The sequence below is a fragment of the Leptonychotes weddellii genome, chromosome 14, assembly GCF_054177405.1.
Source record: "Leptonychotes weddellii isolate Sample4059 chromosome 14, ASM5417740v2, whole genome shotgun sequence".
In the NCBI taxonomy this organism is placed as follows: domain Eukaryota; kingdom Metazoa; phylum Chordata; class Mammalia; order Carnivora; family Phocidae; genus Leptonychotes; species Leptonychotes weddellii.
The window spans coordinates 61,772,189-61,784,608 of record NC_138382.1 but is presented as its reverse complement, the minus strand read 5'-3'; the positions used below and the strand labels follow the sequence as shown (position 1 = coordinate 61,784,608).

At 51.8% G+C, this 12,420-nt stretch overlaps 1 protein-coding gene across 1 annotated transcript; it reads left to right on the top strand.

The window, feature by feature from the left end:
* The first annotated feature begins 697 nt into the window (after window positions 1-697).
* SLC46A2 (solute carrier family 46 member 2) lies at window positions 698-10,472 on the top strand. Its single transcript, XM_006747673.3, has 4 exons — window positions 698-2,284; window positions 3,698-3,781; window positions 4,194-4,350; window positions 9,652-10,472. The coding sequence occupies exons 1-4, from the start codon at window positions 1,156-1,158 to the stop codon at window positions 9,707-9,709; spliced, it is 1,428 nt and encodes a 475-aa protein (XP_006747736.2). The 5' UTR covers window positions 698-1,155; the 3' UTR covers window positions 9,710-10,472.
* The last annotated feature ends 1,948 nt before the right edge of the window (window positions 10,473-12,420 follow it).

The following is a 12,420-nucleotide window of genomic DNA, read 5'->3' as shown; positions in this document are numbered from 1 at the left end:
GGGAAACAATGGAGTGAAAAAGCAAGCTACAAAATGGGAGAAAATATTACACACCTTACATCTGGTAAGGGGTTAATCTCCAAAATAAATAAGGAACCCCTACAATTGTAAGAACAAAAACACAAACTAGTAGCCCGACTGAAAAATGGGCTAAGGACTTGAAGAGACATTTCTCCAGAGAAGACATACAAATGGCCAACAAGCATGAAAAGATGCTCAACATCCCTCATCATCAGAGAAATGCAAATCAAAACCACAAGGAGATAATCACTCACACCTGTCAGGATGGCTATCCTATTATTAAAAAAGAAAGAAAAAGATATCAAGAAAACAAGTATTGATGGGGGTGTGAGAAATTGGAACCCTTGCGCCCTGTTGGTGGGAATGCAAAATGGTGTGGCTTCTATGGAAAACAGTACGGACGTACCTCAAAAAAGTTAAAACTAGAACTACCCCACTATCCAGTGACCCCCCGCCCCCCCCCTTCCACTGCTGGGTATTCATCCAAAAGAACTGAAAGCAACATCTCAAAGAGATATTAGCACTTCTCTCAAAGTCTTTGCTACTCAGCTCCCTACAGCAGCGAATGAGTCCCTCTTGCTTTTAAACCCAACAAAAAAACCCCACACCCCGGCCCCGCTCCCAGGACGAATCCTAGGTTCTGTACCCCCGACCCCACCCCACCGCCCCTCGCCCAGACCTGCCCGCCACGGATAATAGAATTTCGCTCCCTGCCGTGGGGTCTCGGCCCAGGCCAGAACACGCCCGGGGAAGGCGCCCCGCGCCCCGCGGGAGGTCGGGGCATGCCTAGGGCTGTGGGGCCGTCGGGCCGTCGTCAGGCGGCCGCGCTAGCCGGAGCAGCGTGACGCGGCGACCGGAGGGTGGCGACGCGGGGGGCCGAAACGGGCGGTGCGCTCCCGGGCGCCCGGCTTCCTGGGCGGCCGCCAGCCCTGCTCGGCGGGCGGCGGCGGGGGCGGGGGCGGGGGCGGCCTTTTAAGGCCGGGAGGAGTGGCCCGGCCCGGGGTTGTCAGCCGCGCAGGGCTGGCCGCTGTCACACGCGCCCCGCGCCCCTGCTCGGTCCCGTCCCGCGCGCACCCGGCGCACGGCGCACACTCGCGCTCTGGGACCGAATCCGGCCCCTCTCCGAAACTCCTCATGGGCCCCGAGGCCGCCTGCCCGGGGAGGGGCCTCCTGTCTCGCCTCCGGGTGAGGACCTGGATCGAGCCCGTGGTGGCCTCCACGCAGGTGGCCGCCTCCCTCTACGAGGCGGGGCTGCTCCTCGTGGTGAAGGCGTCCTTCGGAGCCGGGGCCTCCTCCAACCACAGCGCCAGCCCGTCGGCCCGGGGCGCCCTGGAGGACCAGCAGCAGAGGGCCATCTCCAATTTCTACATCGTCTACAACCTCGTGGTGGGCCTGACGCCCCTGCTGTCCGCCTACTGCCTGGGCTGGCTCAGCGACCGCTACCACCGCAAGATCTCCGTCTGCGTGTCCCTGCTGGGCTTCCTGCTCTCCCGCCTCGGGCTGCTCCTCAAGGTGCTGCTGGACTGGCCCGTGGAGGTGCTGTACGGCGCGGCGGCGCTGAACGGGCTGTGCGGCGGCTTCTCGGCCTTCTGGTCGGGCGTCATGGCCCTGGGCTCCCTGGGCTCCTCCGAGGGCCGCCGCTCCCTGCGCCTCATCCTCCTCGACCTGATCCTGGGCCTGGCGGGATTCTGCGGGAGCATGGCCTCCGGGCATCTCTTCAAGCAGATGACGGGGCACTCCGGGCAGGGCCTGGTGCTGACGGCCTGCAGCGTGAGCTGTGCCACTTTCGCCCTTTTCTACAGCCTCTTGGTCCTGAAGGTCCCTGAGTCGATGGCAGGTCCCAGCAAGGCGCTCCCCGCCGTGAACACGGTGTCGGGCACGGTTGGCACCTATCGTGCCCTGGATCCTGATCAGTTAGACAAGCAGAGTGTGGTGGGGCACCCTCCCTCTCCTGGGAAAGCACAGCCCCCAAGGACTATCATTGCCCTGCTCTTTCTGGGTGCCATCATATATGACCTGGCCGTGGTGGGCACAGTGGATGTGATACCCCTTTTCCTGCTAAGGGAGCCTCTCAGTTGGAACCAGGTGCAGGTGGGCTATGGTATGGCTGCGGGGTACACCATCTTCATCACCAGCTTCCTGGGCGTCCTGGTCTTCTCCCGCTGCTTGCAGGACACCACCATGATCACGATCGGTATGGTCTCTTTTGGGTCAGGAGCCCTCCTCTTGGCGTTTGTGAAAGAGACATACATGTTCTACATTGGTGAGTCTGGCGTTCCCGGGGAGGCAGGACAAGGACACTGCGGACCCCTAGAGTCAGGGGGCTGACATGCTATGGCTTAGGTGTGGTGTGGCATGGTGTGGTCTAGGTGTCCCAGCTCAGCACCAGGGACTGGACCTACTGCCCAGGAAGGGAGACAGGATTATGTGCCGTTGAGTTAATCTAGTTGCACTGTACTGTGTTATCTGTGTTGCCCACTGACACGTTATCAGAGTGGTGCCCGTGGCTCTAGGAGGTCAGGGGAGGGTTGGTCAGTGGTGCCTGCAGTCAGGAGGGACGGTTTCGGATTGGCCTTAGGAGAAGGGGTTGGATTTCTTCTCTCCAATTTTAAAGGGATAAAACATTAACATAATCAGGCTGGAAAGGTCCCTTCATTAAAATCATTTCAGGCGAAGCACGGGCTGTTCAAAAATGCATGAAAACTCTCCATAAATGCCTTCCACAACCAATGTCATAAATTCTCTCAAGGAAGCAGAATGAAGTTTCCATCTGACGACCACAGGCAGAGAGCCCTAATAGAACTTTCTACAATGATAGACATGTTCTAAATCTGTGCCACCCAATAAAGTAGCCACTAGCCACGTGTGGCTATTGAGCACTTGAAATGTGGCTGGCACAACTAAAGAACAGAATTTTAAATCTGATTTTATTTTAATTCATTTACATAGTCGCATGTGGCTAGTGGCTAACGTATTAGAAAAAACAACTCTAGACAGTTACCACAGGCTGTCCCTTGGCTGAGGTCACGCATCTCGGGAGACACCTAACCAAATGGCAACTTAGGTCTGGCCACCTGCCCGTTAGATGGGCCACGTGCAAAGGCCAGAGTGCCCCTCTCCCCTTCCCGCCACCTCGACCTCTCCCCTTCTCTCTCCACACACACACACTTAAGCACACACCACACTGGGATTATGAGTAAGGCTTGAGGGAAGGAAGGGCGTGTGGCAGCTGTGTAACGTGGCACACATTCCTGGATGCAGTTTGCCAAAGCTCCCGCCACCATCTCCCAGAGGGGGTCGTGAATGGTGACAGAGGACACCTCTGTCCCAGCGACAAGGCGAGGAGTCTCGAGTCACTCCATCATCAGGTCTACTTCCCTAGATGCCACTTCACTCTGCCAATGCAGACACCCTTCCCTATCCATCACCATGTCAGCTGTGCCCGCCACCTCACAGGTGGGTCTGTGGCATCTCTGGCACCGTCGGAGCTCAGGGACTCAGCCTGCCCCAGGGTGGGGGGTGCTAGTCCTCCAGCAGAGAAACCACTACTTCCAGGGCAAGCCCATGGGGGCTGCAGGGAGAGGGAGGGTCCTGGTGAGGCTTTTGCTTTTTTCTGATTTACTCCTTGGCCAAGGCTGGGCACAATGAGGAGTGTTCTTGTGTGATTTCCTTCCAGCCCGAGCCGTCATGCTGTTCGCTCTCATCCCCATCACAACCATCCGATCAGCAATGTCCAAACTCATAAAGGGCTCTTCTTATGGTAAGTAAAAGAAGTCTCTCTAAAGTTCTCTGCCTGGCCCGTTTCAGAGCTGCTTGGCTTGAGGCACAGGGTTCAGACTTGCAGAAGTCCCCCGAGAGTTCCAGAAGCTGCCTTGAATACACTAGGAACACTCTGGGGTCCAGGCAGGGCAGAGCAGGTGAAAACAGGAGGGTGGGAAAGACTCAGAAAGTCAGTCACTGAAAAGCCACAGTCAGAGGAGGATGCTACTATCCACGGGCCGCAGAAAGATCCAGCTGGATAGAGGCAGGGGTCCCAGTGGAGTGAGCCGAGATGGGAGAGGGAGTTCTGGGAGGGATGCAGAGCCTCCTGAGAGCTCCCTGGCAACTCGGCTAGCTGGTAACATGGAAGGGACAGCAGCACATCTTCTTGGTAACCCCCGTCCCTTCCACAGGAAAGGTGTTCATCATCCTGCAGCTGTCCCTGGCTCTGACTGGGGTGGTGACCTCCACGGTGTACAACAAGATCTATCAGCTCACCATGGAAAAGTTCGTCGGCACCTGTTTTGCTCTCTCCTCCTTTCTCTCCTTCCTGGCCATCATCCCAATTGGGTAAGACAGGAGCGGTGTCTGTGGTTTGGGCTAGGGCCCTGGGGCATATATCAGGGCCTGCTGGACCATCTCCAGCCTATTATCATAAAGAATTATATTTGTAGCATTTAGGCATTAGCGTTCTGAGTCGGCTCTCCCACAAAGAAAAAGTCCTCCTGCTCCCCACAAACTAATAATATGGCAATATGGGAAACCCCCAAAGTCCTAAATAAGAACATAGGGCCACACACAGCTGGCATACTTCCTGGCAGTTAGGTAATATGGTTTTTTTATAAGAGTCTCATACACTTCCTTGTAATCAGAGGCTGGGATTAGAAATCCTCTTGAACCACTTCCACCCCTTTTGTTTAGGTCCTTTTAGATGAGAACCATCTGCCTCACTTCTGAGTATTCTTGCCAGGCCCTCCAAGGGCTTTGGCACCTGGAGGCCTCTGTGCTCAGTGCCCCCTCCCTGCCCCCGCAATCTCACACGCCACTGGACTGTGTGAGCTCCCCAGATGACTTAGGAAATTCCTTTGACCTCTCTGGGGGAGTTGTCTCATTTGTCGAATAAGAGCATTCAAGTCAGAGAAATAACAGACAGGAAGACCGCTGGAGAAGCCAAAGAGAGGAACTCCGCTCCCAGGGTAAGAGCACCAGCCTAGGACATCACCAAAATGGACCCAAATGGTCTTTGATCAGCCCTCTCCAGTGCAAGTCACCAGTGCAAGCCACACTGCAAGCCGTATACATGATTTTAGGTTTTCTAGTAACATTTGAAAATGATACAAGTAACAGGTGAAATTAATTTTAGTAACACATTTGATTTGACCCAATATATCCAAAATATCACTCTAACATGTAATCAATTTACGAAAGTATCAGTGAGCTTTGGGTTTTTTTTAAGTCTTTGAAATCTGGTATGTATTTTATGCTGACGGCACATCTCAGTTTGGACTCAATTTGCACATGTTTCAAGTGCTCAGGGGCCAGTGCAACCAGTGGCTAGCACAGCCTTGGATGGTTTGGGCCCATTTACCCCTCCTCATTTAGTGAGGTCCTGTGATGCTTGTATCAATCCCACCAGAGGAGAAAGGAATACAGTAAATATATCCACACTAAGGGGCAAGGGATTTGATAAAGATTTGCATTTTAGGGGACCTGCCTGGTAGCACAGAGAGCTCTATGTATCAGTAATGGTGGTATTACAGACAGCCCAGTAGAAACCAGTTGAAGGCAGGTTGGAAGAAGCGGAAAGTAGGTGGCAGTAAGGCCCTTGCTAGAATTCTCATATCATGTCATAACGTAGCTCCCTGCCTACACAGAAGGTTGAGCCTCTTGAGCCATCAATCATGAAGGCTCTTTGCTCTATTTCATGGTTGAGAAAAGAAAGATGGGAAGATCAGAAAAGGAAGGAAGGAGGGAAGGAAGGAACAAATGAAGGAAGGAACGAAGGGAGGGAGGGAAGAAGGAAGGTCAACAGCTGAGAATTTGTGCAAGCAAAAGCATGATCAAGAGCACCCTCTTGGCCCTGTTCTCAATTTTTCAAGGTGTGGGACTGAGCCAGACCTGTCCTCAGACTGCCCAGACCTTAGGCCTTTTCCTGAGCCCTATTTTTATGTGAGTCTTTGCTGAATGGGTTGGGTTCAGCTAGACCTAGCATGCAATGCAAATTTCCCAGCTGTTTGCCCAAGTAAGTAATGGTTCAGTAGCTGTGCCACTTGGAAGTTATCCAGCCCTATTTGACTGGGAGATGGGTGAAATAGTCTCATTAACCTAAACAAACAAAGGAAAACAAAACAAAAGAAAGAAAGCCTGACTAGTTAATGTGTGGCATAGCTAGACAGATAAATGGGCAGATGAAAGCCATGAGAAAATACAGTAATTGGTTCCTTTCTACAGTTTCGTTGCTGGGCCTTTGTTAAGAGACTTTAGTCGCACATGAAGGATGTGGGCCACTCTCAACCCCTCACCCCAGTGCACTATGTAACATGCACTTGGATTTGGTCATACTTTCTGTGAAAGGTGTCTTCCTTGGGCCCTGCAGGGTCTTCGCAATCTTCTATCACAGATGCAGGGACAGAATCTTGAATCCATCAGGTAAATACTTGAGTGCGTATGTGAATGAGGCACTGAAGTAGTTGATCATTATTTCTCTCTCTTGTAGTCATTTAGCAGTAAAGAGACATGCAGGCATATAAAGCCTCATTCGCTGCATGCTAGAATCACCTAAAGAGGTTTAAAAATCCCTGATCTCTGGATCCCACCCCCAGAGATTCTGACTTAGTCAATCTGGAGTGCAGCCTGGGCACAGGACTTTTTAAAAGCTCTCCAGGTGATTGGAATATACAACGAAGATTGAGAACTCTGGTATAAAGGGAGCGTTTCCATTACCTTTCCCTTCCATGCAGTCACTAAATGAACAAGATCCTGAAAAATTCTTACAGCAAGACGAGGCCAAGGCTGTACCATCAATCAAGCGAGAGCACCAGGGAAAACCAATAGAACTTTCTAACTACAGAGAGAAAAGCTACATTCCAACAACATAAAAGCCCAGAAAGGCACGTCAGAGCAGGGGAACAGAGGACACAGCGGAGGGCAGAAGGCTGGGAGGAGAAGTCCCTGAGCCAGAGCTGCCAACAGCCTGTTTGCAAGAAGGGACTCTGCCCCCAGCCCTTCCTGGTACCGAAGTGAGCCAGTTTCACGTTACTGTTGGAGAACCCGCCTTCTCCTACTTGCTCTTCTTCTGTGCCATTGGGAGATGCTAAAGGAGTAACTGTCTGGCTCCATCCACCGGCAACCTACTTGCCTCTCTATTCTTCTCCGCCCTCCCCACCCTTTTTAAAATAATAGTAATAATAGCAAACATGTAAATAGCCCTTTTATCATGTGCCAGCTACCACTTAAAATATTGTATATATTTTAATGAATTGAATCTTCCCCCAAAGTCCTCTGAGGTCATCACTATCATTATTTTTGCAAATAAGGAGACAGAGACCCTAAGGTATTCTGTAACTTGCCAAATGTTCCACAGCCAGTAAGTGGCGGAGACAAGAGTTGAACTCAGGCAGTCTCCGACCCGCCACAGGGCACCGCTTCTTAGAAGAGTCACCAGTGTCTGGGTCCCATCTCCTTAGAGAGCTCCCTGCGCGAGCCAGCTGCTCTCTCCTGAATGCTTACTGAGCTGACACGTGATCTACCACCCTCTCTCTCCTCAACCTCCATCCGCTCCACGGTCAGCTTCTGCAAAGGTTGGTGTGCACCTTCTGTGTCCTCACCTCCCACTCACGTTTCAACCCACCCGCCTGAGGCACCCCCCCTCGACCACCAGAGCTCTTCTCACTAAGGCCACTAACCAGTCTTCAAGGCTGAATCCAGTGGACTCCCTGCAGTCCTCATCCCACATGATTTCCTCACGGCCCCCACACCGGTGGTCACTCTTCACCATCACTGGGCTTTGTCAACGCCTCATCGCTTCTCGGCAAACCTCCAAATGGAAGATTCTTTGGGGCTCTGCTCTGGGTTCTCACTTCATATTCTCTAAGCAAACTACTTTCAAAACTTCAAATTACCATCTAAGTTTCCAAAATTGGGTTCTTGATGCCCTCCTACGCCTGTTGCCTCTCCAGTCTGTGCCACCTCACTAAAAGGCACCACCACTCACTCAGGAAGAGAAATCTGAGTCACCAATGCCCTCCCTCTTCTCCACCTCCCCTCACCTCCAATCCATCAGGCCTCATTGATTCTACCTTCAAAGCAGGCCTCGATTTCATCCTTTTCTTTTTATTGCTACTGCTACCACCCTGAGGCCCGAGCACTTAAACGACTGGATTAGCCTCTGAACCATGCCCCCCAGGTCCACTCTTGATCCACCCCCGCCATCCTCCCTCCACCAGGTGCCCAGAGCAATTTCCTTCAAGTGTTTAAACAGATCATGTCATCTCCTGCTCAAAGCTCTGCACTTGGCTCTCACTGCTCTTAGGATACAACCCGAATGTCTTCCCACGGACCACAAGGCCCCGCGTAATCTGGCCTTGCCAACCTTCCTAGTGCCTGTTTCTGCCGCTCACCACCCTCCCCGACCCCATGCGTCAGCCCCAGTGGCCGCCCCTCATGTTCTTCCCCCTTCTGCACCCGTGCCCTCCTTCTTAACCCAGCTAGCTACGGTCTTAAACACGATTTTCTCAAAAAGGATTTGAGACAATCCCCTTCTCAATCTGAATTAGGTCCTTCTATCATATGCTCCCAAAGCTTCCTATACTTTCCTTCGTAGCACGACAGTTGATAGTTAGTGATTATCTTTACACAAGCCCGCCCACCCGACTGTAGGCTGCCTGAGGGCAGGAACGAATCTTCCGTGTCCAGCAGAGAGCCTGGCATGTAGGAAGTACTCAAAAAATATTTAAGGAATGATGTTAGAAGGGTGTGGCCCCTACTCGCCAGCACGGTGAACCTCCACCCCCCCAGAGCTGCCTGTTGGCCGACCCTGAAGGGGGGGGCTGGCCACCCCCTCGTGGCTGAGCGGCCGGGTCTGCGCAGGGCTCAGCTGGAGTCAAGCCTGCAGCCTGGCATTCACGAGGTCCTGGGCTAGCTGCCTCCACGGCTGGGCTTCCCTGCCAGCTTTGTAATACGAGTTTTGTTTCAAGTACAGTAAGTGCTCCTCCCTGTAGAGCCCTGGGGCTTATTGAAGATGGGAAGTCAGAGTTCTTGGAAGTTCTCACAAAGCTCTCCCTTAGAAGGTTTGGAATTTCGCTCACACCCCATCCAGCAGCTCCAGGAGTTGGCCATCAGCCAGGAAGAGCTGTGCTCTAGCTTAGAAACTGAGGCTCCTAGAGCTCAAACACAGGAAAACCCAAGGACCCCGGAGGTGGAAGGACATGCCAGACGTCACACATCCAAGACTTTGACTCAGAGCTCCGAATTCCTATGCATCCCCTTAGCTACAAATATTTGAAAACAATGTAATGAGGATTTGTGGAAGAGATAAAGGGGCTATGGAAAGGCAGAAGATGAGGCAGCCAATTCTGCTTGGGATTGGCCAGTCTTGATCTTGAAATACATGTGGGAGGTCATCATCAGGCAGAAGTGAGATGGAGAGAGATTCTAGGAAAAGGAAAATGTAGACGCAAAGGGCTTGAGATGTTTTAGGACTGGAATGGGCCTGGAGTGGGAGAAGTTTCCTTGGGCCATCTCTCCACTTGGAACAGCCTTCTGGGCATGATGGACAGAGCCTCTCAGGCGGCTGTTGGTGGGAAGGAAAAGGCACACCCTTTGCCCCATTCCAACTGCTGGCTTGTAATTCTGGATTGTAAATTCTTACAGCATCGTGGCCTATAAACAAGCCTCGTGGTTGCAATATGGAGACATCACGGAGACATGAAGGCGCTGACCTACGGGAGCTGCGAGGACCAGCAACGGCAGAGGCCCTCTGAAGGCAAAGGAAGGGACTGGGTGCTGGTGACCAAGGCAACCCACCGCCCCCAAACCCCAAGTCCCAGCCAGAGTTGGCCTCAGAATGACCCGCTCTGGCTCAGGGGTCCCTGGTGGGTGGGGAACAGCACTTTCTTGGTGATAGAAGTACTTTCTCAGCTTTCAGAAGTCCCTGCTGGACAGAGGTTGGGTTCCGGGGGCAGTAGAGTGTGAAATTTCAAGGGTTATATGCAGGCTGCATACACAGTCATGCCAGACGCACAAGGGGCTTCAGACGGTAGCCCCCTTTCTTCCAGGAACTGTCTCCAGGGCTCCAAGGTACAGCTAACTAGTCACCTGGGTGCTGTGCTGGGAGTCCCATGTGAAAACTCAAAGCATACATTTTCAACAGCCTAAGAGGAACACAGAACGGATGTTTTATAAGAACTCCCAATGTTTTAGAAGATTTGGGGCTCCGGCTCTTGGCTTCAGGGTAGTTTTATTGCCGTTGTTACTGTTGCTTTTAAGAAGCAAATATCAAAAGACTTTCTTTAGTGGAATATTATACTGAATATTTTCAGTCAACAATACTTCCCAAAGTGGGTGGTGTGAAGGGAGAGGGGAGTGGAGATATGCTAAGAGCCATTTTATGTTGAGGTACCTATTTTTATAGCCTATTTTACTTACATACAGAAAAGCAGACTCACTTCCTAATAAAATTGACATTTATTGTATGTGTGTGAATCATTCTTCTCTGGCCAGACTCCCTCTGTAACTCCAGGCATGGCATTCTTATACTGGGGTAAAACTTAAAGCTACAGAATGCATTTAAAGCTCCAAGGATTTGGGCTCAGGGAGTCTGCATCTCTGATCCCTTGCAAGGAAGAAACTAAACTTTCTGGCATGTCTCCCGAGGTCCCAGAACCAGGCTAGGTGCTGAGATATGGCAAGAATGTGACGGCTCCTGCCAGGACAGCATGTGCTCTCTAGCAGGTGCAGAAGACAGATCAGCCAGCAACAATGCATCCTATGATACATGCTAACATAAGGGAGCAAATAACCCAGATTTAGGAAAGCAGGGAAGGCTTCTCAGAAGAAGTGGCGAATGGTAAGACTGGAAGCATAAGGAGTTACCGAGGCCAGAAGTTAAGGGCCAGTCCAAGAAAAAGGAATCACAAGTTGGAAGGCCTGAAGGTGAAAATATCTCCAGATAGAGGAATTCAATATAAGGGGAGGGGAGGAGGGAGGGGCAGGTATCAAAGGGACAGGATCAAGACACGAGACTGGGGAGGTAAGGAGGAACAACACACAAACAGAGGCTTAAAGAAAAAGGTTTCTCTTTAAAGTAATGGGGCAAGCTGGTAGAAATTTTCAGGCAGGGGCACGGAACACGCTCTTGCATCCCTGAGAACTGGGGGGTCGGGGGGTGGGGAGGAGCAGAAGGAGCAAGCACTACTTGCAGAAAGGAGGCAAGAGCAGAGATGCAGTAATCCAGGTGACGGACTATGGAAGACTGATGCTGGATAAGGAGCTACAAGGATCGAGAAAAGTAGAGGGACTTAGAGAATCCTTGGGAGCTAGTGGTCAATGGGAGCCAGGGACAGATGAACTGCAGAGGGTGAGGCAGATGGAGGCAAGAATGCTCAGATTCGGGGTTCGGGCAACTAGGAAGAAGGCAGAGCCTCTCGCTGAGACAGGCAATGTGGATGGAGGAGGGGGGAAGGGAGGAGGAGTTCAAGGCCACGCTCACCTCTCTAAACTCTCACAGTTATGCTCCTTCCTCTGGACTCCTTGCCTGCTGTCCCAGCCCCTGATCGGCTCCCCAACCTGGATGAATCTTATCGTTGGCTGCTCCATTCCCTGTTCCTGAAAAGCTGGCTTGCAATATCCGAAACATTTCCTTACTTGCCCACACTCGCCCTTGCCATGAGCTTCTGGGTTTTATGCGGAGCTGGGCTCTCGAAGCCCCAGCACTGGTTTCTTTTCAACCCCCCCGTCACCAAGACAGCAGTTTTTGGACACTTGCCCCAGGTCACCAATTCTTCTAAAGGATGTTCTAATCCCTTTGATGTTCTCAAAGTGTCGTTTCTGGACCCCCCCAGCATCAACACCCCTGAGGAAGCTGTTAAGAGATGCAAATTCTTAGGCTCTATCCAAATCAAACTCTAGAGGTAGGGCCCAACAACCTGTGTTTTTCACAAGCTCTCAAGCTTAAAAACAGTATTTTTATCTTTGGGCCTTTTTCCCCTTAAGAACTTCCCCTTTGCCCCCCTCCTCCTCTCCCTGCATCCTTAATTCCTGAGGCCCAGAAAGCCCTGCCCTTTGTACTCTCCCCAGGTAACCTAGTCTGCTCCCAGGGATTCCAGAACGCTCTTCCCAACAACTGGTCGACACCTCCACCTAGATTTCCTCAAACAAAAATCCAAACCAAATTCTTCTCCTTCTCCACCATCTAAGCTTACTCCAACCTTTATATGTTCATCCTGTTTTTACAGGTCAGTGAATGGCGTCACCTCCCAGCTCCCGGGCTGGAGACCTCCACGTCATCTCTGAGCCCTTCCCCTCACCACAGAAATCTCTTGAATCCATCTCTATTCCTATCACCTCTTGCCATGACTTTTATGATCTAGTCCCATCTATTCCCTAGGGCTTCAGTCTGACCATAGTCCTCCAGCATACTAT